The sequence below is a fragment of the Ambystoma mexicanum genome, chromosome 2p, assembly GCF_040938575.1.
Source record: "Ambystoma mexicanum isolate Mex_15411 chromosome 2p, UKY_AmexF1_1, whole genome shotgun sequence".
NCBI lineage: Eukaryota > Metazoa > Chordata > Amphibia > Caudata > Ambystomatidae > Ambystoma > Ambystoma mexicanum.
In genome coordinates, this window is record NC_090923.1 from 1,057,659,203 (window position 1) to 1,057,686,051 (window position 26,849).

Consider the following 26,849-nt stretch of genomic DNA (forward strand, 5'->3'; position numbering starts at 1 on the left):
GCAGCCACAAAAATAAGTCAAATGTATTTACAAGTCCTCAAAAGAGCCCCTGCCTACTGCCAATTCCTTTTTTTCCTTACAAAGCAATGATGTACCATGCAATGCAGTTACAAAGGAGCGTGGGAGCCCCTCTAATGAGAATGAATATGGGTCAAATACCCTGTTCTATGCAAGTTCTTCCACTCAGGAGGGTCTACAACCACGTTTTAGTTCACTGCACCCTTCACAGAGGAGAAATATCCATTTGCATGTCAGTCTTTGTCCCACCCACAAGTGCAGTCCAGCACCGACATGCTGGGCAAATCTCTTCTGAGCAAAAGACCCATCAGCAACTCCAGACAGGAATTTCGATATGGTTGGGCCTCGTCAGTGAGATGAAGATGAGCCTCTCTAAGACACAGTGAGCATGGAGTCCACGTCTGGATTACCCTGGGTTACTTAAATTGAAATCCCAAGTTTTACAAAGTTACAAAGGAGTATGGGATCCCCTCTACTGAGAACGAACATTCCCTGGTCTATGGAATTTCTTCCACTCAGGAGGTTCTACAACCACGTTTTAACTTATTGCACCTTTCACGGAGGAGAAATATACATTTTCATCCATTCGCCCCGCGCAGCACGTGAAATCAGATGACTCGATCAGCACATCTGACCGGAGCCTGCTGCCTGATTGGTCGGGCATTCTTAACAGCTTCCGGGATACCACTGGAGCCGGCAGGTGAGCACTGGCCCCCTCAAAGTGCCTCATCTAAGAGCAAAATCCCTCCCTGTCTGGGCCTGGAACACGAGGCACACCCGATCTGCTACCCCCCCCATGGTAAGCACCTTTCACCCCTAACACTCAAAGTCGAGCTTATGTTCCTTGTCATACAGTATTCCTGCAATATGATAAAGACAACTGGACGTGCTACGTGCCCACACCTCTGACTTGAGTTACATCCTGTAACACTACGGATCACAAATGCTCTCTACCCCCACTCTGGCTTTCTCCACATGACTTGCTTCCAGACCTCGATTGGCCAACTCCCTCATTCTACAAAGAATACCTTGGCCATGTAATTCTTGCAATAAAAACACCAAAGCTATGTTGACCTTTCTTTCTCTTTCCCTGCTTTGTCACTCTCCTTTACATTCATCTTCACATGCTTATTCCTTCTGCCTTTCCTGTTACTCTAGTGTCGATACCTATCTCTTGCATCACATATTGATCTGCTTTTTTCTCTCTCTCCAACTACTGTGCACCCTCCACTTGCCTGCTGCACTCAAGTGTTCTGGAAAATCTGAATCCAGGTGTGTTTTCCCAACTGTGCACCCTCCACTGTTCTGCTGCATTCAAGAGTTTTGTTAAACTGAAATCTATGTGTGTTTTCCCAACTGTGCACCCTCCACCTTTCTGCTGCAATTAAGTGTTCTGTAAATTCCAAATCTAGTTGTGTTCTGTTTTTTTGTGTTGCATTTGTGGGCTTTCTGGCTATTCCGAATTCTGGTGTGCCTTACACCCTTTTTGGCTGCTAGACCGCCTGGTGAGTTTGTGTTTGTGCCGCGCAGTCTCTCCTTCATTCCTCCATCTTCCCCTTTTCTCCACCGCTATGGCATTCACCATCTCCACTATCTATTTCAACTGCTATACTATCACCTATCCTTTCTTTCACAAAGCCTGGAAGAAAAATATACAAAAAAGATTTCCTGGCCACTACTCTGTTCTACCCATCGCAGACACCCATGTCAGTGCAACTTCCAGACAGATTGTCAATGATATCCTCTTTTCTGTCCCCTCTCCATATCTTTGGACTCCTCATCTGACCTCTACTCTCTCTCCTTTTACATCCTCACCCCATTAACCCCTTAAGTGCTAAGGATGAGTATTCTCGTCCTTTTTGCATAGACTTCATTAAAGCTCAGCAGTTAATTGTGGCACTAGATGGGAAGTACTCTTGTCGGGCGTCTCATCATCCAGGTGTATCATTAATGCCTATCGCAATGGCACTATCATGGCTCAGGCTCCCCTGAGCCATCCTCCCAGTCTTGGGAGGATAACTCAGGGGGAACGTACTTGCCTTCGAAGCAAGACATCACAGAGCACCACAGGTTCGATCCCCGGGTCTGTGCTTAGAAACCTCTGGGTATTAAGTGCGTTATAAATAACCTATCATATCAAACCAACCTTCTCCTCTTTGACCGGTGCCTGCCGTCCCTCATCAACTTCCTACACCTGCTACTCCTTCTTCCTCTCTGTCCCTCCTGCCCCTCCTCCTTCTCCGACAAGGTGTATCATGCCACTGTACCCCTCTTCAGAAAACCTTTAAAGGCAGAGACGTGCTTCATCTTGCCACACTTAATGCTCGCTCTGCTATTAAATACTCTGTTGTCATCTGCCTCCTTCTCGAAGACCTTGCCCTCGATAATCCTCGCCCTTAACGAGACCTGGTTCAATGCTTGCTCAGTCACTGCTTTTGATTTCCTTCTCCCTGATGGCTACAAAATCATCTCTAAGCCTCACCCTAACCATGCTGGCGGCGGGGTTGTCCTGATTTCCCTGAGTAGGTCCCTTCTTCCTTCATACCCAACCAGTCATACTCCTCCTTTGAGAGCCTGGTTTGCAAGCTGTTCATCTCTCCTACTTCCTCCCTGACGATGGCCACCTGGCTCTATCACCCTGTTCCTCTCTGAATGGGTGGATTGCTCCTCCTCTTTCTGGGCATCTACCTCCTCTTGGGTGACTTTAACATCCACCTTGACTCCTTAATCACAGAGTCCATTCTCTTCAGTGATCTCTGCTCCTCACCTTCCCTCTCCATCTCCATTCTCCCCTCTGGTCCTACCCACTTGGCTGGGCATACTCTCTATGCCTTTATCCACACCAATCTTTTGCTCTCCATCCCACTCACCACCCCGCTCTCCTGGTCAGACCACACCCTCCTCTCCTCTCACCTGGGCCCTCTGACTGCACCTCCTCCAGCTCTGGCAAACTCGTTCATGGACATCCGCCCGATGAAATGAGTGTCAGTTGCTGCTTTCGCATCCACCTTCATCCCCCTCTCCTCCCACTGCAGACTCTACCTCCAAATCTGCTCTCAGCAACCTCTATCTCCCCATCACTAACACTCTTGACATTCTTGCCCCAGTCATGAAGATCTGCATGAAACATGCCACCAAGCATAACATGTGGTACAATGCTAATCTAGTGGCCCTCAAACGCAAGGGCAAAGCTGAAGAGCGGAATTGGCAGACTTCATGCTCATCCTTTGACAAACTGGCCTGTCACCTTTGTTGGGAATTTGGCAGCCCCGTCCCACCCTCTTAAGCGCTTTAAACAGAGGTGAGATGCATTGAAAGCACTATGATGGGCCAGGTGGGACTGGGGATAGTAAGATGACCACCTCCCAATACAAAGGATCCCACTTCAATATAATCAAACCACATAGTGTAGCACAGGGTGCAAGCAGCATTGCAATTTTACATAGAGAATACTAATCATAGGTAGAAGGGAAGGCCTGCATGGCAAATGCAGTATTGCATGCACTAGGCCCAAATTACGAGATGAGGGAAATCTCCAGCCATGCCCGAGATAGCCCACACCCCCACCGCCACAACGCCTATTCATTGTTCGGACAGTGTTGCAAAGATGTGGTTTTCACAGACCGGCACCTGGTGTGCATGTTATCTCACACTGGCCAAAGCATTACCCTGCCCATCCCCAGGCGACTAGGAGTTATATCCCATATAACTGACTAAACCTTAAGATCTCTGAATTCCATGGTACCAGGTGCTCTTTGATCACCAACCCCAAAGTAACAAGTCCTGACATGTTCAAAGAGGATGAACAGGGCACATCATTGAGCGACAATCATGTGATTTGTATTGCTAGGTGCTGGGAGTGATAAATTATAGTTAAAAATGAGGGTGGAGACCTTGGAGCCGAATGGCGTGGAAGGGAGTGAGTGAAATATATGTGGGAAGGTTAGACCCCAGAACATCATATGTGCCCGTCTTAAGGCCTGCCAGGTGCACAGTATAGTGATAAAGTAACAGTATGTTAGGAGCGTAGTTAATTTGTTCTTTGACCTTCGATGTGAGAAGAAGATGATCACTGCACCATCAACATGATGGAAGACGCATGGACTAGGCTGGAACCGATGACCTGGCATCTCTTATGGAGCAGGCCGATCATGTATAGGCGCACACCAACCAGGTGTGCAGGTTTTTACTGTATGTATTGCGTCATCTATGACAATTTTTTCCTTTATAAGATTCTGCTTGAACTACCTTTTTTCGGCAGAACGTTCTTAGCAGCAGAGTTCTTTGCTGTTGTTCTCATCTGCGTGTGAGATTAAAACCTGTTATCCTTACAAGATCGACTTGTGCCTTCCTGCCCTAGCAGGGTTTATTCTCTCTGGTGTGAGCATTTAGGGGTGTGCCTTCAACTTCTCCAAAGGCATTATGGTCTCCCTATTCATTCCAACAAGAGTGCCCACATCCAGGCTCGCTTCTCTGGAGCATCCAAAAACATGGCTGACTGAACTCTTTAAAATCTTCAGGGAACTAGCCAATCCTATGCAGTCTCCACCTACCCTCTTCCCTCCCAGCCCCTATGCAGTGCATTGGCCACCCACTTCACTGAGAAAACTAAGGACATCCTGAGCACTCTTTCTTCCTCCCCTTCCCTCTCACCTCCTCAATCCCCCTGCCACCCCTGGCCTCTCACCCTCCCCGAGCCCTTCTCTCCTCCTTCTCTCGTATCACATCTGATGAGGTCACTAGGGTTGTCCGCTCCATGAAGGTCTCCTCCAAACAGAACTAATAAGGTCAACATCGGCTCCCTTGCCCCTGCACTTGCTGATTTCTACAGTCGCTGACTTGCTTCTGGGTCTTTTCCCTCTTCCCTCAAGCACAGCCTTGTGTGCCCCCTCCTGAAAAAGCCTTTCGCCGACCCCTTGAGTCTGGCTAACTACCGCCCCATCTCTATCACTCCCGTCCTTGGGAAACCTCTGGAGAAACTGGCCTTCCCTAAACTGACCCAGCATACTGAGCTCATTGGTTGCCTACATGACCATCAATCTGGATTCCAAGCAACCAGAGGCACTGAAACTGCTCTCCTGAACACCTGTGAAGAACTGCGTGCATCTCTTGACTCTAACTTATCTGCTGTTCTCATCCCACTTGATCTCTCCTCTGCATTTGACACGGTCAACCACTCCATCCTCATAAAACGGCTCCATGATACCCTTGGTATCTTGGAGCGGGCACTGGACTGGCTGACCTCTTTTTTCACTGACCGCCCCTATCAGGTAATCCTGGGTTCCTTCTCCTCCCCCACCTTTATCTTCACCTGTGGCATTCTCAAGGATTCCAACCTTCCACCCTGGCTCTTTAAGATCTATCTCGTCCCGCTTGCTCACCTTATTTCCACGTTTTCCCCTCACTTCCAGTGTTATGCAAACAACAAGCAAATCTTCTGCAAACTGTCCTCTGATCCTCTCTCTACTTCCTCCACCATCCCTTAATGCATATCTGTTATCCAGTCCTGGTGTGCCTCTAATGATCTCTGCCTCAATGCCAGCAAGACCGAGATCCTTCCTATCAGGACTCCTGCTCCCGCTTTCCTCCCTTCACTCTGGTTACCCTCCATGGGCTCTCACCCTTCGCCTTCATCTGAAGCCAGAAACCTTGGAGTCAGCTTCGATTCCTCCCTCTATTTCCTCCCCCACACCCTGCACCTTGCCAAGAAGGCCCATTTTCAACTCCACCTCCTCAGCGGTATTCTTCCTTTCCTCATTTTTTTCCAGAAGCTCAATGTCTCTAGAGCTCTGGTACTCTCTAGGCTTAACTACTGCAACAGCCTCTTCCTTAATCTGCCCTCTCCCCGCCCCCTCCAGCTTATCCAGAATAGGGATGCGTGATCTATTCTTGACCTCAAGCCCGTGGACCATATCGCCCCAGCCCTTAAATCTCTCCACTAGCTCCCAGTTGCTGCAAGGATCAAATTCGAATCCCTCTGCATCATCCATAAGGCTGTCTGGCACCGGGGAACACGCTATCTACAACTTGCTGTCACCAAATACCCTCCCTCCAGGTTTACTTTCTTCCGGCTACAACTCTCTGCGTGCCAAGCGTTTCGCTAAGCAGCGAGCTAGTGGAGAATCTCTATCCTCGCCTGGCTTCCTCCTCTGGAACAGCCTCCCCTTTCCTCTCTGTCATGAGCCGGATTGCATCAAATTCCAGAAGCTCCTCAAGACTTTCCTTTTCACCTCATCCTTCCCCCTCTCCTCCCGTGCTAAACCCCAGTGTCACTGAGATTGGCCGGCTGAACCCTTGTGTGTCCTTCTGGGTCCTGGTCTTTCGTCCAACCACCCTAGCCTCTGCCCTCCCCCCAGCACTTGCTTTGGGCACCCACTGGCCTGTGTTGTCCCACAGGCCTGCACTTATTTATTGGCAGGTGAACACTTGCCAAGTAATCTCTGCCAGGCCCTTCCCTGTTGCTTGCAACTGACGAAACGGAACCTCCCCCTTAGGACTGCCTGTGTCTTTGTTCATCAGTGTTATTTTATTTGCCTTTTTCCCCTGTTCCCTCCCCTTTGCCCTGTGGACGCTTTGAAACACAATTTCTTGATGTATAAGCACCATACAAATGCACAAAAGATAAATAAATAAAATGTTCAATCCTCATTAGCGGGGCTACCACACTCCTGTGTAACTTTGCAAAACTTGGGGTTTCACCCTAAGTAACCCAAGGTAATCCAGATGCGGACACCTTGCTCACTGTGTCTTAGAGAGGCTCAGCTTCACCCAACTGATGAGGTGCCACTAGGCTGAAACACGTGTCTGGGGTTGCTGATGGTACTCTTGTTCAGAGGAGATTTGCCTAGCATTTTGGTGCTGGACTGCCCTTGTGGGTGGTACAAAGGCTGATATGCAAATAGAATTGTCTCCTCTGTGAAGTGTGGCAGCGAGCTAAAACTTGGTTGTAGACCCTCCTGAGTGGAAGAAATTCCATAGAACAGGGTATTTGACCCATGTTCGTTCTCAGTAGAGGGGATCCCTCACTCCTTTGTTACAATGTGTAGTGTTTTTGAATAAGGGCAGGATACAGGAGAGGAAGCAATGGGAGAAGGCATACAGCCATACTGGGATGGGAGTAGGGCCCTTCTTCTATTGTATGCTAAGCCCCCCTTCAGCCACCTCTTTGCCCACCTCCCAGACTTCCTCTGGTCCTTGCTCATAATAAGGCACCACTGGGAGGAAGAAAATGTGATTTTAGATTTTAACAGAGGAAACATTTCTCCTGGTGTTTTCTTTACAGGGTTTATTGTATTCACCTGAAAACAAGAAAGCCTAATCACAATATAAGACGTTTAAAACAATGGTCTGGCAATAAAGAACTCACTGTAGAAAGACAGAGAGGGAGTGAGAGAGATGGCGTGTGTGTGCACGCGCAGATGCTGCAACTGCAATTTATGTTAGGATAAATAATAATGATCTCAACCAAGCAAAACAAGTTTTGTGTTAAACGCTTCACGATAGAGAAGCTCCAATTTGGGTAGGCTGGGAACAAACTCCCACTGGGCGTGTATCCCTCATCGAATGTGTTTCCCCCTTATCTACACACTTATGCCAATAGTCTTTCCACATTAGGTGAGCCAAATCGAAGCATACAATAAATAAAGATAAACCTTGCAAACAGCCAACAAATACAAGCCTACTTGTAGAGATATACATGTTTTGAGACATCTGTGACCTTGAAATGTCAATTTGTCTTTCAGAATTCGGTTTGTGACATTCATCCACTCCTTACTTTTTTTCCGAGCCCTACTCTGGAGGGAGAGCCCAGAGCCAGGGACGTATCTGCAAAGCGGGTGCTAGGATGGCTTTACCCTGACGCGTCTTTGGCGGCAAACAGCACAGTCTAACAACTATCAAGGAACTCACGCAGGCAGTTGGTGTTGATGGCAATCCCACTGAAAGCCATGCCACAAAGGAAGCGGAAGAAGCAATAGCTGATGAAGGAAGGCAAGAATGCCACGCAGGTGCCAGCCAGTGCCATCTGCAAGTAGGACCAGGTCAGCAGTGGTGGGCGCCCATACCTAGGAGCAAAAGGAAAATCAAAATGAGTGTTTTCTGGTAGACCCTGGTTTATCGCTAGACCTCCCAAATACCTCAGGACACATTGGGACAATGCTCCTTCAGAGCTGGAATAATAGGAGACATTGAAGATGGGCACCTTAATGTATTGGCAGAGCTGTGTGGATTGTCCAAATGCTGGAAAAACTGGAGGCTTTAGGTCAAGATTGAGGTGTATTAGGAGAACTGTGCATGGGTAGAGTTGATATGTATTATTTGTGCAGAGCTCGGGATAGATCCCTGCACTGGAGCAGTAGAGGTATTGCTGGTCAGAAATTACATCTAGCAGAATTGTGTGAGTCCATGTACTGGAAAAACAGTTGGTACTTCAGAGCAGGATTTAGGAAGCCTCCATGCGGGAGATCATAAGGTGTCCTCATCATCCAGCCATGGACCCACGACTGGGGCACTGTTAGGGGCACCGTTAGGGCATGTGTCCAATAACAAGATGCACCCTCCAAGCAACATCAGCACTTCCACTCCAGCCCGGTGGAGGAATTGGACATCCATGGCTCACCAGCCACTCTTGACCCTCAATGGGCGCTATGGGGAGAGCACCTGAAATGTTTTCCAAGGTGTCCCAAAAGCAGGATGACGAAGCCTGAAAATCAATGCTCCTGTTTTACACAGGCAGTGTTGTGCACAGAGTGACCAAAATGCTAGCTTTGGGTGAGGTATCCTACCGATTAACTAAGGATGTTCTACAGTATCTTTTTCCACAGATTGATCAACATTGACAATAAGAGGTTACAACTCAAGCAGGTGAACAAGGGCTATATACCGAATCCCTAGATGCTTTTGCCATGCATTTGAGAAGACTTGCTTCCACCTGCACACTACCTGATGAAGATGAGGAAATTAGAGGACACATTATTCAAAAATGTCACTCCACAAACCTGAGAAAGAAATATTAAAGCAACTGGGCATGCCTTTACAAGGAATCCTTGAACTATGGAGGGGGTCAAACACTTACAGCATCTTGCCTTGCTCACATGGAAGAAGCAACAGGAGGACTCAAAGTTCAAGAGGCACATGCTGTGCAAGCATGCTCACAACTGGCGCAACGAGGCAGAGGACACAGCAGTGATAGAGCATAGGCCCAAGTCATCTAGACACTCCCAAAATACTGGCTCAATCTCTTCCTGGCACATCAAAACAGTCTTGGGGCTCTCCTGCACTGTCCAGCAGTTGGAAAACAATGTGGCCACTGCAGCCGGATGAACCACTGCACTTCAGGGCAATGTGGCGATTTCAGAATGCACCAAGAGCCCAAGCCGCCATCCTGAATAGACAGGCCAGAGGGGCAGTCATCACGAAGGATCCAATAGACTAGTCAAGGGACACCTGGTATGTAGTGTGAGGGGTCAGAAATGTGAGGCAGACAACTTTGTAAAGGTTTTTCATAAGATGCCATTTTATTAACTTAAAAGGTTTTGATACATGCCTCACAATCCCTATCCTGAAGAGGATTTCCTTGCCTATCAAAATAAACTAAGGGAAACCATCTAACACAAGGAATCTGTCCCTCACAGCTATACATACGACAAACATATGAAGGGAATATATGGCAATTCAAATATATAACAACCGTTTTGTCCAAGATAAACTTAATAACTGTTTCTCCTTGTAATCTGGGTAATGTTCCCTTCTCCAGATTCAAAGCAGGAATTTGTATCAACAGCTCAAAATTAGGAAAGTTCCACTCTACAACAAAGTTCCTGGTAATAAAGTTCTTCTTGCTTCAAAAGTCTCTCACCTGGACTTTCCAACATTTCAAAAGAAATGACAACTCTTTGCCCTCGCACTGCCTCCTGGCTCTGCCTGCACTTAAAGGTCGGTACATGCAACCTGCAACCCTAAAGTCCCTTCTCACTGCGCTTATGAACCACCCGCTGGCTGCACCTATTGAGTTACCTGCACTTCTCACCTACTCTCCCCCCCTGGCACTTCTCCCCTCACTCTTCCCTGCACTTGCACGATCTGAATGACACAAAGCCTAGTAAGATTATTGTTTTTGTCCTCTCTTTGTTTCCCCTCCTTGTCTTGTCGCACCTAGAAACACTTGTGTACAGGCACGTTATAAATGTCATATATCATATCATATCTCCACTTGTAGCAAATAGTTCTCTTCACAAATAGTTCAGCACAACTTCTTAGAAAACAAAAACATGTCCACAGGTCATATTTAGCAACAGAAATGAGCAATGTTTTGTCTGGATGATTTCATAAGATAATGTAGTGGTCTTGACACTTTTTCTTCACACTCTTTAACCACAACACAGTATTTCAACAACTTCCACCTGGTCCATTCACATGCCAGGTCTGCTGCTACAAAGTCTGTTGCCCTGGTATACTCGCCTGGCAGGACTAAAATGATTCTAACACTAGTGCAAGTAATTCTGTGGTAAAGTTCACTTCAAACGACTTAGGAGTCTTTTGACTTTCAACAAAATTAGTATCAACAACTTCAGCATGGGCTACTACATCTGGGAAAACGTGTACCACATTGATACTGTTTGTTCAACCCTTGTGATTGCCACATGCCATGCAGATTGCACATCTCCTCCTGAATGCTTTCTGTCAGGAGGGCAGCTCTTCTGCCAGTCTTGTTTTCCCAGTCTTACATCAACCACCTGATGATAATAGCTTTTTATCACACTTGCTCTTCTTTGGCTTAGAGAATGCTTGTTTGCGTCTTTATCAACTATTACCTCTTCTACTCTTTGGCAATAAAGGATACAATTGTCTTGCTTCTTAATTGCCATCTCTTGGCTTTGGCAATAGTAGTTTTTGTTACCTTCTTTAAATATTGCCCTTTTTAGGTTTTGGCAATTAGTTTGATCATTGTAATTACAATTATAACCTTCTTGTTGGTTCCCAAGGTTCTTTTTCTGCCACTTAAGCATCTTTGTATCAGATTGGCAGGTCTTAGTGTGGCACTTTAGTCTCTTTACATTTGTTCTGTATTCAGTATTCCCTATAGTGGCCAGTGGCCGATTACGGAGCATTCTGGGATCACATAACACTAGTGAACTCACCGGGTACTGCATACACGCCCGCTCTCTCTGCGGCCACTTCTGCTTTCTCCACTGCCACTTCTACTTCCTCCACTTCCCGCTGCATGGTAAGCTGCTTCTTTCTGCTTCCCGCGGCCCGTGCTGGATGGCAGAGGAGCGTTCCTTGCTCCACAAGCATTCTGGTGCTCCCCTGCCATCGGAGTACAAGTTACTTTGGGGAAAGCTTCTTAGATTAACGCTTCCCGCTGCGCAACCTCTGCCTACAAGGAAACCATGGGGAAGGCTTTCTGGAACAATGCTTCCTGTCGCGCAACCTCTGCATACAGGGTATAGACACTTATGAAACCGGCAATCGCTTCACAAATAGCAGTGGCTCCAACGTCTCTGCTTCCCTTCAACCTCTGCTGCCACTACAAAGTGGAGTCGCGACAATTACTGCACTTTCGGCTTCTCCCAATGGCCTGCACCTGAGGGGCCCCTTTATACTCTCTAGTCCCGTTCAGGTGTGGATCATTAACACTACTAGACTACAAATTGCAGTCCAGCGCCTCTGCACCCCTCTTCCATGTCCCAGTACTTTGGGCGTTGTGGGAGTTGAAGTCCACAAAATTCAAACTACCATTTCCTTTTACAGTTTCAATCTTGCAGTAGGCCATTATGATGGTTGAGTCTATGAAAAAGTTATTAAACGGTTTTCCCATTCCGCCTGACCTGCTGCCCCCCCCCCCTTGTGATCCTCCCGCAGAACAACACCCCCAGGGTCAAGATCAAAAAGTGTCTGCCTTTCGCTTACCACATGAGCAGGGTCCCAGGCCAGGTTTTCTGGGGGAATAATCTCGGATTCATTACAGTAGATAACGTGTAAAATGTTTTCTTTGTGTCAGCCATATGCTGGAGTGGGACCACACCTGATTTCACGTCTTTCCCTTTTTGTAATGGCTTGGCAGATGAAGCAAGACTTTCTGTAGGGTTGCCCAGAGCAATGCCAGAAGTTAAGATTAATTCTAAACCTTCTATCCATCACATTTTTTGTTTTGCTGCTGTCAACCCAAGTGGGACGGATGTTAGATAAAATGTCACTTACTGCTGTTTTACCTCAATATTTGTGTACCCCCTACTTTTTGCTTTTGTTCCTGACCTGCCTTTCTGGCAGTGGAGCACAGCCTTCAGCTGCACTCCACAGTTTTCTTGCTCATTGTTCTGGGGAAACTGACTTATCCTTCTAGCAGTCAGTACTGGGAAACATTGTTTCCCTTAGTCTTATGACTTTGTTTCCACTTGTAGAAACTGTAATTCAGTGAGAGAAGTACTTTACTGTATCGGGCCCTAGACATCCCTTAAGGACTTTTTTGGTAACTGGACAATGTGCCTAGGAGTAGACTGGTGGTAGCACACGTTTTTTGTGTATTTTTATTAACTTTTACCGAGCCATAACGCGCTTAGCGCGTTTGGCTCAGGACTGTGGCTAGTGCCGGTCATGGCCATGCCACAATTTCTTTTGTCTTCTCTGTAGAGGAGCAACTGCATGCCTCTGCAGGAAATCCTGTTCCCCCACCTCCTATATGTTGGAAGCCCGAAATTGGGCCATGCTTAACACCAGCATTTGTGACCGTACCACAGTGAATATTCGAAAGAAAGTATCCTCTGAGAAAGCCCTATCAAATGTATCCCCAAAGAGACGACAATCTGAGGGAGGAGAAAGAATTTGAAAAAGAGTGAAAGAGAAGCTAGTGACATCACAAGAGACAAGCATGACGCCCTGAGAATACTAGCTGAAAAAAATGCATGGAACTTACAGAAGTTGATGATGAAGTTAAGAATCAAGTAAACTTTCATATGCGAAGAAAGGATTGCACGTGTGCGGAGCACTGCAGAAAATGCAAGCCGTTCAATAACTGTACAGATGCTGTAACGCAAATAGATTAACTAATCTTAGAAGCTGGCTATATGTAGTGAATAGACTGCAGGGGAAGCCGCCATTGTATAGAAACTGGACATCGGTGTCATGAATTTAATAAGCCCGGACCCATGGAGAGGAAAGGCTGAGAACTGTGTTGCAGCAAGAAATAAGCTGAGATCGTGGAAACGAATGGCAAGGCTATCTGGCCGCGTGTCAAAGCTGAAGCAGCCAAGGCCGGTTATCTATTCTCGAAGGCAGTGATTGACCGTGTGAAGCTGAATCGTCCCTTGTTAAGGTGCAAAGAAAGAATACCGAGCGTGTCAAGTTTTATTAATTTATGAAATTTAAATGCTGCAAAATGGACCAAATCGTCGTCTCCTGTCAAGTGAGCGAAGGATGGAAATAAAGTTGAGCGTGGAGTTCTAGAACAACGATAGTGCGTGCTCGCACTCCCTTATATTCCCAGAGAGAAGAATGCTTTGCAAGGCCAAGACCAAAGACAATCTTCATGGAAGAAGGCATGGGTGATAAGAGATGATGGGCTAATTGGGTGGGGAGGTAAAGTGAAGTCCACCTCCTGGCACCTGGGTCTGAGCTTGCGTGCTGCTAAGTAAACCAAATGTTCCAGACATGGCACGCGCGTGCCAACCAATTATAGAGGGCCATATAACGAAGGGCCTTATAGTTTGAAGACCAATGATATAATATGTACTTAATAGTGAAGAAGATGACTTGTTTTACAGGTGGGCATAAGTTGTCCACCTGACAGTAGATAGCCAATAAAAATACCACCCCTTATAGAAAGTATACTTAGATGTTCCCCTTGAATGTATCAAAATCCCTCGTGGGTTTTTCTTATTTGCCACATAGTATGACGTCACCTCTGATGAATTCTTAGTATATAAATGTGTTTTTATGAGAAATGAATTGAGAGCTCGAGCGAGCGTCCGTTGATGTCTGTTGTAACTCCCTGTTTAAGATAATTGTTATTAAAACAGGAACCTTTACAATCTTCCTAAATTTGTTCAATTATTTGGTTTCAGAGTTATTCTGCATCCCTATCCACTGCATGCACATTATCCAAAGTGCCATATACTCATCTCCTTTGCCCATTTTGTCCTTTGGCCTTCCCCTTGCTCTTTGTTACCCTGGGAGTGCTTATTTTGGGCATGCATTGACCCGCGAAAGCCGGCACTTTTCGCGGGCTAATGCATGTCACGTGTGTGGACCCAGGAATTGGGCTGGGACTGTCTGGTCCCAATCGACACTCCTGATGTCAGGATGTCTGGTGTGCACGAGAGCATGAGAGCTGCAGTAGTCCCTGACTGGACCTCTTCTAGCGTGCATGAGAAGGGCAGGACTCCTAATTGGCCAGCTGGGGTGCAAGCACTCACTGGACTTTGGAATATGAGGAGGGGCTCTGAGTGCAGACCCGCAAATCACCCTAAGGTCCAAAACAACCTCTACATGGAGCCAAGTATCCAGAGCAGCGAAGCAGATCCAAGGACTGTCCGGAAGAGCGCAGAGAAGGTTTTGCATCCTGAGCCCGCTGTTGTCCCGGTAGAGCCCTGCTTTGCGCTCAATCTCCAAAGACTTGCAAAGGTGCTTCAACCGTTTTGAGTGGTGGGACCAATGACTCAACGTATCTTGGGTGCAAACAAGCCTTCTCCGGAGTGTCCCTGGGCCCTCCAGTGGACTGACCAGTTTGTCTTTTGGCACCTGTGCTGGAGCGTTGCTACATCGAGTTTCGGCTCGAGCTTCATGAGAACTAAAGTTCGTACTGTAAAGCACCTTCTTGCCAAATCTCGTCATGCTTACTGCTGCCGCGAGAGAGAATGTTGTGTCAGTACGCAAGACTTGGGTGCTCCTACATCACTGTGCGACAGTGGCGGCTGCTGCTGCCAACTTTCCCACCTTTCTTCAAGTGTCCTAAAACCAGCTGCATCAGTGTTTTCTTTGTCCTGCATTCAAGATGAGAGGTACAGCTCCTGATGTAGCTAGGACCTGCATCTGCAGCATCTGTCTACTTTGAAGCGTAAACAAGTAGGGGATTTCGTAGTCTAGGCGACGTTCTTCAAATCTGCCAAATTTGAATCTGGAGCTAATGGCAGTGAATAATCATACCACTTGCTGGTGGCCCCTAGTTCATCCAATACCTTTTTACGCATAAAGGATCCCTTGTGGTCCCTGTCTTGACTTGGGTGGCTCTTGCTTCCTATAGTCGTCCAAAAGTTGGGGACAGCTTTGTTCTCCTTAGCAAACCCGCCTCTGACTCTCAGAACCAAATTTCTCACACTCCAGTTTCCTCTTCTAACTTTTCCTTCCCATTGAAGTTTGTCTCTTGTGAGCTTTACGCATCGACAAGCGTTTTTACGCACAGACATAACATTGAGCACAAGGCTCAAATCTTCGTAGGGCTGGACTTCTTAAGTTAGGGATATCGATTTCTGGAGTGGACCAAGTTTGGGAGATTTCCCTCCTTACAGGTTTTGGCGGGAATCTGCACATTACTGCATTGACTGAAAAGTCCTTATATATATGTTTTATATAGTGTGTGTTTAAGTAGTAGTATTACTGTGTTCAACATTATTCACCTGTGTTTGTTAAAGGCCTAATACATTGTATATATTTGATATTCTACTGTCTAAGAATAATTTGTGTGTCCTACTGTGTGTGCGCATCCAAGACCTCAGATCACCCCCACTTCTCCTGAGACTTAGCCTTGACTGCTCTCCAAGCTACATTGAATCGTTCTGACTACCTTTGCAGAAGTGTTCCCTGTTTCACTAAACAAGCGTGGCCTCCTGAACATCTGTTCACCAGAGCAGAGTTAGGAAATTGATTCTAACAACTGGTATGCCCAGATGTGGGTCCTGTGCCTGCTGGGCCTAGAGACCCAAGCTACTCCTTACTGATGAGGCCCAACAGGGCAAAATATTTTTGGGGATGCTTGTGGTCTCGTGCAGAAGGGATGTGACCAAGCAGTTTGGGCTGGACTGACACTTTTGGGGTGGGACCAAGCCTAATTTGCATATGGTCTTTCCCCTTTTGTAATGGTTTGGCAGACGAAGAACAATGGTCTGGAGGGTTGCCCAGAGTAATGTCAGAGGTAAAGATTAATTCTAAACCTTCCGGCCATCACCTCTTTTGTTTTTATGCAGCCATATGCCAAGGGACACAGGTTTGATGGTGTCAACCGGCATGTGCTGTCAAAGCACTCTCCGACCAAGTGCAATTATTTGATTGATATCAGTACATTGGTGAACGTCATGCCCTCCACTCAATTTCACAAGCTAACGCTGATACCCTGCCTGGCAACTCCAAAGATATGAATTTTCGCATACAGTGAGTCAAAACTGCTGCTCCTGGAAGGGCCGTTTCATACTAGAGTCAGTCATGACAGATTATCAACATCTGCCACCTTCTATGTGACAACGCAAGGAAAGGATATGCTGCATAGCTGCTTAATTTTGCTTTTAGCATGTATCAGGCAGGCATCGAAAACCTCTTTCTGAGTGACCGAGATCCTTTTCAAGTGGTGGGCTGTGTCAACTATCAGGAGATACGATTACACATAGATCCCACCATACAACTGGTAACTTTGTGACACAGAAGAATCCCTTTTGACCTTTGCAGGAAAGTTGTAAAATTGAAAAGGTAAGTGGACCCACTCCTTGGGTATCACCCATATTGGTAGTGCCCAAGCTCAAACAACCAGACAAATTCTGCATATGTGTGGATATGAGGCTCCCAAACCGAGCCATCAAGGGAGAGAGAGCAGCAGCCTACACCCACGCTAGATGACATTCTAGCAGAGCTCCAAGGGGAGCTGGTGTTCTTGAACATGGGTCTGTGGTCTGGAGATCACCAGCTATCCCTCCACAAAGAGCTCAGATCCATCACCACATTCTCATCCCACTGGGGCCTCTATTCTACAAAAGACCTAGTTTTGGAGTCTCCTTAGCGGCAGAAGTCTTCCAGCACACCATCCGGGGTGTTCTGGCCAATGTGAGAAACAACATCATTATATACTGCAGAAAAGGGAAAGACCACCTGCATCAGGTTATAGAGGTATTTCAAAGGCTTCATCAACAGAGCCTTACGCTGAATGAAAAGAAGTGCACATTTCTGTAACCAAAAATGTAATTCCTTTGGGTTTGTTTTCCAAGGATCAGACTTTTCGGCAGATCCCGCAAATATAGTGGCCATAAAGGTATTCGCACCCCCTAGCACAGCCCCAGAAATACAAAGCTTCTTGGGTATGGGGAACTTTTGTGGAAGGTTCATCCTGTACCCAGCTACCAATCCTCTGTACAACCTAACAAAATGAGACCAAGCCTGGATTTGGGGAATAAGAGCGCCCATGGCATTTGAAAACACAAATTAGGATCTTGCAGAGCAGAGCATGATGGCCTTGTTTGACCCAAAGGGGGAATCAGAAATAATGGTGGATTCCAGCCTCGTCGGTCTGGGAGCTGCATTAGTACAGCAGAGTCAACAGGGACTTCGACGCCCGGTAGCATTCGCGAGAAAAACCCTCACACCAACAGAACAGCGGTATTCTCAAATAGAGAGGGAGGCCTGTGCAGTGTTGTGGGGGGTGCAAACATTTCACCTCTATATCTGTGGTCCTCCCATCACCATATTGTAGACCACAAGCCCCTCCTGCTTATTTTACAAGGGTCTGCCCTGTGAGCACAGATAAGACTGGAAAGATGCCCCTACAATTGCAGGATTATAGGCTCAACCTCTAGTTCATATCAGAGGCTAATAACCCTTCAGACTACTTCTTCCATTACCCCGAGCTCCCGGCGGAAGTCAAAGAGGGAATTGCAGTGGAATCTAATGCAGTAATCCATATGATGACAAGAATGGCAGTCCCCAAAACCATGGCCCTGAAAGATATTATTGAAGCTACTAATTCTTCTAGTGGCATAAAGAAGGTGGCAGAACAATAGCAGGGAATATAATGGAGGTTGTTCCTTCAGATCAAGCACACTGCACCATGTGCACAAAGTAATTGTTCCTATGCTTTTACCGTTAGAGGAACACATTGTCTGTGGGCACCAATGAAGCACTACTTAGAGGAACAAGGAAAGTTATTCCGCCATCACTAGTGCAGAGTAGTGCAGATCCCACATATGGGATAACAGGGAGCAGCAAGATAAAGGCACGACTCAGAGAAACCGTGTGATTTCCTGAACGAATCAAAAAAACTATTGTCTCCCTCCTGCCCATCTTTCGTTTGTGCCACACACCAGACCTCCTTCAGTGGAATGCCTAAACAGATCCCCCACACTATGGCAGTCTTTAAGAATGGACTTTGGCCCAATTCAACAAAACATCTCTTTGTCATACTCGACCAATACTCCAGATATTTGCAGGTAAGGTTTGTGCAGTTCACATCGGCAGATAATGACATTTCTATCCTTGAGAACCCCTTTGCTGCCTATGACATCCACCAATTGATTAAGTTTGGCAATGGACCTCAATTCCAAGGCAGGGGATTTGCGGAATGAACAACTTTTTATGACATTTGCCACTGCTGCATTACTCCATGCTGGGTTGGAGCAAACAGGAATACGGAAAGATGAATGCCTACATTGAACAAGTCATTCTGCATTGCCTATGACAAGGGTACAAGGCTGGAAGAGGCACAAACAACATTCCTGAGAGCCTATCGTACATCACCAAACACTTTGACAGGGGTCTCCCCTGAAGAAGCATTTATGGGCCGCACAATCCGGTCCATGGTACCGAAACATATATCAAGAGAAACACCCACACTCAACACAGTTGACACGACATAAACAAGTGCTCAACAGTGATAAAGAATCAACAAGGAGGATACTTATACAATCACACTTTCAGTTGGGGAATCACGCACTCCTACGTAATCGCCATCCGACCCATAAACTTGTGCCTTCCTTCTAAAACAAAACTGAACAATTGTTGGCAGGAAAGGGTCCATGATCACAGGTAGGAACACCCAAGGAATAGTTACCAGAAACTGCAGCTGTTGCACTCCAGAATGACAATGAGCAGGTGGAGAATGGCCAGGATGGAAGGGAAGAAGGACACCTCTTGCCAGTCCAGGACAGCTTGGGGGGGGCCTGTGGAAGACCTCAGAAGAAGACAGATCCCCCAGCACTGAAGATGCACAGCCAGAGCACCAGGTTAAGGATCCTCCACTGCACCCCAGGTATGCCCACGCCATGAGCACAGGAAAGCACCACTCACACTACAAGACTATGCACTTGATGGTTAGTTGCACCATTTCCATTTCTAGAATATTAGAGACAGTTTCTAAACGTTAAGTTATGCTTAATCTCACAGTCCAAATTGTCTGGAGTAGGGGAGGGATGTTATGAGGTCAGGCCGCTGACACTGCATCGTTCAGCATACGTGATGACTAAGAATAATAAAAGGGACCTAACCCTTCCAGTGGGCCCATTGTAAGCAAGCCGAAACTGTTCGGTTATTGCTATTAGGAAAACCATCAATAACTGATTCACCCCTGAGCTTTAGAAACTTCAAAAAGAATATAGATGAAAATAGAATGTGTGAAGGAAACACAAAGATAAAATACATGAAGATCTGGTAAAGCTAGCCCTGAAAATCTCCAAATAAGAAATATTTAGGGCTAAATCTTCTTTAAAACAAAATAAGATTGCATTAGCCATAAATAAACCTTGTCAAGGTTTTTCAACAATAGATCATTTCCTTAATCCTCGAAGTACATCATCTGCTCTGGTTACTACGGACGTTCTTGCTAAAAAATGTAATACCTTCTTTAAGCAGAAGTTAGAGGCAATCCAAAAAGATATTGATCGCAAGACAAGTAGACTACATTCGAATATAGATACAACATCAGTTGTTCTCTTCTGAATTTCCCGATACCAGCTCTGATATAGGGGCTGATTCATGGAATTATGTGCGCCGAAAAACGGGCTTTGTGCGCGATTCTTCTCGCAAATCCCCATTTGTGAAACAGGGATTTGCGGGCAGAATGGCGCACAAAGCCCATTTTTCGGCGCACATAATTCCATGAATCAGCCCCATAATGTTTAAGCTTCCTCAAAGTTTGAAACCTATTATCCATTATTTAATGGATTACTTGCCTATGTTGCTGCAACAAATGCTTCACATTTATCAGATGTATTAACAACATTCATTAACTTCTCCCTTCATAATGGGGTTGTACCTACTGCACCAAAAGTCACCACCTTAACTCCATTACTAAAAAAGACATCTATAGATCCAGAACTATTGCAGAACTACCGACCAGTTGCAGGTCTCCCCTTTGCTGGCAAACACACTAGAAAAGATTGTGACCTCTGTGACTAATCTGGACTATTTGTCCCTTTTCCCCAGAGGGGAGCGGCCCCCTTTGAGGCTCAGTAGGTGAGCCTGTTCAGTAAGACCCTGCAAATGGCCCCTCACTGGGAGTGACTCCCCCTCTCGGGGACAAGGACACCTATTCTGGTAAGGAACTCCCTGTCCAGAGTACATTGTCTGCCTTAATGGGAATCAGAAAGACTGTTGTTACTTATATTTTGTATTCTCCTGCTAGTGACATTTCTTCTATCTCTTTGGCTTCAGGTAATACTGGATCTTGCCTGAACTCCACAGTCAAAGAGGAGCAACACACCACTTTTGTTTGTGATGATGTACATAAAACCACAAGGAACTTGGAATCAGAGAGAGCAAATCCACTGCAGAGGCAAGCCTGTGACGGGAAAAAGTCCTGGAGGGGCAGAGCTACACCAGAACGGAGAGCCAGCGGTAGTGTGGAGAGTGAGTAAATCACTAGCAAGAAACCGGAAGGCTGGTTTCCTGACAGGCAAAGAAGCCAAGGTCGAGATAGAGACAGAGGTGGTAAAGCGACTGTCTCGCCTGGTGGAGTGACCACACGGAAGCCGTGGTGAGCCTGGGCCCCGATAACTGATGCCGAGACCAGACAGCAGCAGAAAGATTGGATCCCCAATTTCCGCATAAGAAGTGTATTAGCTACCGAGCCGGGTGGAGGAAGGGAAGTGAAGCTCCTGAGCGGGACGAACCTTGGTATTAGAGGCTGGGAGAGCCACAAGGGTTATGGGAGCCAAGAAAACCTGAGCAGGCAGACGCCCGACCGAAACTGACCTAAAGCAAACCTGTCAGGTGGCCATAGGGCTTTGGAGAACCCTGAGAAGCCGAGAGGCATCTGTGTTTGAGGCTGGGAAAGCCTTGAGGGTTACTGGAGCCAGATAAACCCAAGCTGGCAGATGCCCTACCGATGCCGAGCTAAAGCAAACCTATCAGTGGGCTTTGGAGAGCCCTGAGAAACAGAGAGCCAGAGGGAAGAACAGTGGTATTAGAGGATGGGAGAGCCACATGGGTTATGGGAGAGCCCTGAGAAACTGAGAGACATTGGTGTTCGTGGCTGGGAAAGCCATGGGGTTTACAGGAGCCAGATAAACCTAAACCCAAGAGGGCATATGCCCTACCGAAGCCGAGCTAAAGCAAGCCTATTAAAGGGCTTTGGAGAGGCTTGAGAAACTGAGAGACATTAATACTCAAGGCTGGAAAAGCCACAAGGGTTACGGCAGGCAGATAGACCAAAGCGGGCAGACGCCCTACCAAAACCAATCTAAGCAAGCCTTTTAGAGGTCCAGAAGGTTTTGGAGAACCCTGATAATGCAAGAGACAGTAATACTCAAGCCTGGGAAAGCCACAAAGGTTATGAGGGCCAAGAAAACCCAAAGGGCAAACACCTCACGGAGGCCCCACTAAAGTAAGCCTGTCAAAGGGCCAGAGGACTTTGGGGAGCCATGGAAACATAAAACATAACAAGCAGAACTGGAGAGAGAGAGAACCTGGAGTGTTTCAGTCCTTAAGCACCAAAACTGAAATGGTAGAATTGCATTAAGAAAACATTTTCTTCCTGGAAAGAGGGAACCGTATGAAATGAGGATTTAGCATACAGAACCTGCAGAGAGGTTAAGGACTGTACTGCGAGATATTGACAAACTTTTAAAAATCAAAACCTCTTGAGAAAGTTATTCAACTGATTGGGCCAAGCAAAAACCAAGGACAGAGGCTATTGATCCGACCTCCTTCTTTCTCTTATTTCTTCCTAAGTGGCAGGGCCAGATAGCTAATAGGGTTTGGACGAAGGACTATTTCTTTTGGACTTTGACAAGCAACCTTAATTTTAGTTTGTTAGGCAGGGCATTCCCCTCATAGCAGTAGGGCAAGATAGGCATTTTCTTATTATTTAAACAAACACCCTTGAACATGTCACACCTTAGTATGACTCCTACTTCTGGTTCACCACACCTCCCAGCTAGAGTGCCATGTAGACAAGCATAACATCTTAGATTCATATCAATCCGGGATTCGCCCACTACACAGTACTGAGACAGCACTGGTTGAGTATGGGACGACATCCTAAAAAATACAGATGAGGGTTCCCTAACACTGCTAATTATGCTGGACCTCTGTGCAGCATTCAATACAGTAGATTTCACCATTTTATTATGTGACAGTGGTGTCCGATCAAGCACTGGCCTGGTTTTGTTCTTTTTTGACTGACCGACAACAAACCGTTAAGCTGGGAATCTTTGTATCCTGTAAAACACCTGAATCTTGTGGAGTCACACAAGGCTCTTCACTGTCTCCTATCCTTTTTAATATTTACATACAGCCTTTGATGGCAATTATCACCATATTTAATTTGAAATGTCACTCTTATGCAGACGATACCCAGTTATATTTGAGGATTTGGGACTCCACAAATCTATGGAAAATATTGCTCAATGTACCAATGATATTGTACAGTGGATGACCATGAATAGATTACAACTCAACCCCTCTAGAACAGAAATTAATCTGTTCGGACCAAAAAGCCTTTTTAACAATCCAGAGGTAACTCCTTCTCCTCCTCTTTTATTTGGGTTGTACTCCATGTATACAACAAGGATTAAGAATGTAGTTTGTTATTGGCATTGCGACTTGAGCTGTAATGACCAAAGTGGTTCTATTGTTCAATCTATTTATTATAGCTCCCTACGCCTTAGTTTAGTTCTTCCATTTCTGGCACAGAAGATGTACCTATAGTGGTTGGATCCCCAGTAGATTCTAAGCTGGATTATGCTAATGCCACTTTAGAAGGAATCCCCAAGTGCCAATTACAACTGCAGCTAGCTCAAAATGCGGCCATCAGACCTCAAAGTATTCTTCAGTATCAAATCTTTGCACCTCCTTACATTGACTGGCAGTGGGTTGAAAAATAGGGTTCAGAGTGGTATGCCTAATGCATAAATGTGTGTATGGATTTGCCTCGCTGTGTCTAGTGAACAGAATTTCTTTCTATCAACCCACGAGATCACTTAAATCAGAGGACAAAAAAACGATTGAAAAAACTACCGTCCCATTGTGTCCATGGAGGAGACAGATGTTTCTCATTATATGGACCCTGACTGTGGAACTCTCTGCCGCTTGGACTAAGAGATATCACTTCGCTACTGCAGTTCCGAAAGGCTCACTGCATCCTGTGGAATGCTGGAAGAAGGAGTCAGACAAAGGGATGGCATGGTATGAACACTTCTTTATTAAACAATTAAAATAAAGGACTAGCTCTCTCTATTCTAAAGGGTATTCCCTACCTGACTAAGATAAACTCGGGTGCTCATAGTCAGGGTGGTTGTCAAAATGAAAAAAGTCCTGTCGCATGTCCAAAACTAAACAACTCTGGCCCTAAGACTATGCTATACACACAAAACAACATAAAAAACACCAGGAAAATGACTCCATTATCCTGATGAACTAATATCCTCTTTACTGGATGTGCTTTAAAAGTATTAACTAAGAGTTTGTGTTCCACAAAGATGCAGAATACCAGGAAAATGGCTGTCTTCTCCTGGTCCACTGGTTAGGCTTCTTGACGATATATATGGCAACCGTTGCCCTAGTTTTCGAATCAACAAAGCTGTTCTGGGACACCAGGAGAACGTTTCCCTTCTCCTGGTTCACTTGGTTTTTGAGGACAATGTTTCTTAACAATTCTTATTCGGCTTTGCACTTCTATCCAGTCTTCTTCCAGAGTTAATTTAAATGTCCCCCCGATCTTCTAATTTCCATGGTTCAATTGCTTTTGGATGCACTTTGCAAGAATTTCTAAGTTGATGAAGATTATTCCCACTTTACTTTGCTTACTGTTACAATAAGTATTGCTATGAGGGAGACTACTGCAGAGTCTTTGGTTATCTTTGTCAGAATTACTGAGACGAAGGTGATCACTCCAGAGGCCTTAGTAGGCTTTTCAGGAATTACTGAGACAAAGGAGGTCACTCCGCGGCATTGATCAATTTAGCAACAATTACTGCGATGTTGGAGATCACTCCCAAGTTTTAGGCCATCTTGGTTACATTTAAAACCATTACTGTAATGAGGGAGACGCCTCGCTAAACTTTCTTCTCTTTGATTGGTTTTACCACAATTACTCAGAGGAGGGAGATCACTCCCAATGTCTTAATTACGTTTACAGGAATTGCTCAGATGAGGGAGATCACTCCTGATGTTTTCATTAGCTTGGCAAGAATTACCGAGATAAGGGAGATCACTCCCGATGCTTTGATCAGCTTTGCAACAATTACTGAGGCGAGGGAGATCACTCCTGATGCTTTGATTAGCCTTGCAAGAATTACTGAGATGAGGGATTACACTACTGATACGTTAGTTATTCTCCCTCAAGCTCCAGAGTCTTTGGTTATCTTTGTCAGAATTACTGAGACGAAGGTGATCACTCCAGAGGCTTTAGTAGGCTTTTCAGGAATTACTGAGACAAAGGAGATCACTCCTGCGGCATTGATCAATTTAGCAACAATTACTGCGATGTTGGAGATCAATCCCAAGTTTTAGGCCATCTTGGTTAAATTTAAAACCATTACTGTAATGAGGGAGACGCCTCCCTAAGCGTTCTTCTCTTTGATTGGTTTTACCACAATTACTCAGAGGAGGGAGATCACTCCCAATTGTCTTAACTACGTTTACAGGAATTGCTCAGATGAGGGAGATCACTCTCGATGTTTTCATTAGCTTGGCAAGAATTACTGAGAGGAGGGAGATCATTCCCACTGTTTTGGTGAGGTTTACAGCAATTACTGAGACAAGGAAGTTCAATCCCAATGTTTTCGTCAGTTTTACAACCATTTTTAAGACAAGGGAGATCACTCCCAATGCTTTGATTGGCTTTGCAAGAATTACCGAGATAAGGGAGATCACTCCCGATGCTTTGATCAGCTTTGCAACAATTACTGAGGCGAGGGAGATCACTCCTGATGCTTTGATTAGCTTTGCAAGAATTATTGAGACGAGGAAGATCACTCCTGATGCTTTGATTAGCTTTGCAAGAATTACTGAGATGAGGGAGTACACTCCTGATACGTTAGTTATTCTCCCTCAAGCCCAGTGGCGTACCGAGAGGATGGGATGGGGATGAGCAGCTTGCCTCCCCAGTGGCTCTTTCGGTAGCTGGACCGGGACATTTGGGCTGGAAGCTGAATGATACATTGTCCTCCTGGCAGCAAGAAACCTTTCCTGTTTGACACCCTAATGAGGGTGCGGAACAGGGAAAGGTGTCCTGCTGCCACGAGAACAATGAATCATTGGTCCCATCCGCCAGCCCAAATGTCCTTGCAAAAATGAGGGTGCTGAACCAGGGGTGTTTTGCTGCCAGGACAAGGATGGTGCTGAGCAGGAGCATACCACATGGCAAACAGGTGTCCGAGTCCCACCCCGCTCTGAGCCACTGCAGCAGCTGCAGCCTGGAGCAGTGCAGGACACAGACGTCAGACAGTGCTCCTGTGTGAACCTCCAGCTCCAGTTCTAAGCGCATTCACTAGTCCTGCTTCAGAAAGAAGTCTGATCATTTGTTTCTAGAGTCAAAAATAAATGATCTGACTTCTTTCTGAAGTCAGACTAGTGAATGCACACAAGGCTGGAGCTGGAGGGACACACAGGAGCACTGTCTGGTGCCTTTTTCCTGGGGAACTATGATAAACTGTTGGTTTATCATACATGCCCAAATAAAAATCATACCACAGTAAGAAAGGGCTAAACTGGCTACCCCCAAATGCCAGACCAAAGAGACCATTCCGAGGTCAGTGGTAACCTGCCGGTGGCACCGGCAGCTTGCCGCCGATCCGGAAACACTGAATCTGCCACCTGCCTTCCCGGTACCACCGGGACATTGCAAGTCCCGGCGGAGTGGGATGTCAGGCGGCAGATTCAGTAACTCCCAATTCCTGTGGAGTCCCATAGGACTCCATGAGAGTGGGGAGATGGAAGCACTGGCGCTGTTGCTAACGGTGCCGGTGCTACCGTGACGACTCGGCCTACCAGGGCCAAAGCGCCAGGCAGGGCCAGACCCTTGTTTCTGGACCGCCACACTCGGAATGAGGCTCCAAGTCTTATTCATGTTATTTCTTAGCTATTCTGCATTTGTGGGAATCTGAGAGCGTCGGAACCTTTCAATCCTTTCAAATGAAACGGGCCTCGAGCCTCAGGGGGGGCCCCCAGAAACTGCTCCCATGTTGACAGTCAGCAGTCTTGTAAGACGGCAATATATTAATTCCTCTATGTTCATTCTGGGGCTTAGCGCTCGCATTGCAAGCTGTGTTTTCTCTTTGGGAATATACAGAAGTGCTATCACCTCATTGCCTTCTAACACTGGTTCCTCCACATCAGCCACTTGCTGACAAAGAATGCTTAAGAGCTCTTCAGTGGGCATTTAGTGCTCAAGCTCCCTGCTGGCTAGCCATCTCGTGATAATC

The 26,849-nt window shown here is 46.2% G+C and overlaps 1 protein-coding gene across 1 annotated transcript in view; it reads right to left on the reverse strand.

Annotated features, from left to right (window-relative positions):
• The window catches only part of LOC138567102 (solute carrier family 22 member 20-like), a 645,277-nt gene that overhangs the window by 433,989 nt on the left and 184,439 nt on the right, over positions 1-26,849 (reverse strand). The window contains exon 3 of the mRNA XM_069644972.1: positions 7,927-8,081. Within this exon, the coding sequence (XP_069501073.1) occupies positions 7,927-8,081 (155 nt within the window). The remainder of the gene's footprint in view (positions 1-7,926; positions 8,082-26,849) is intronic.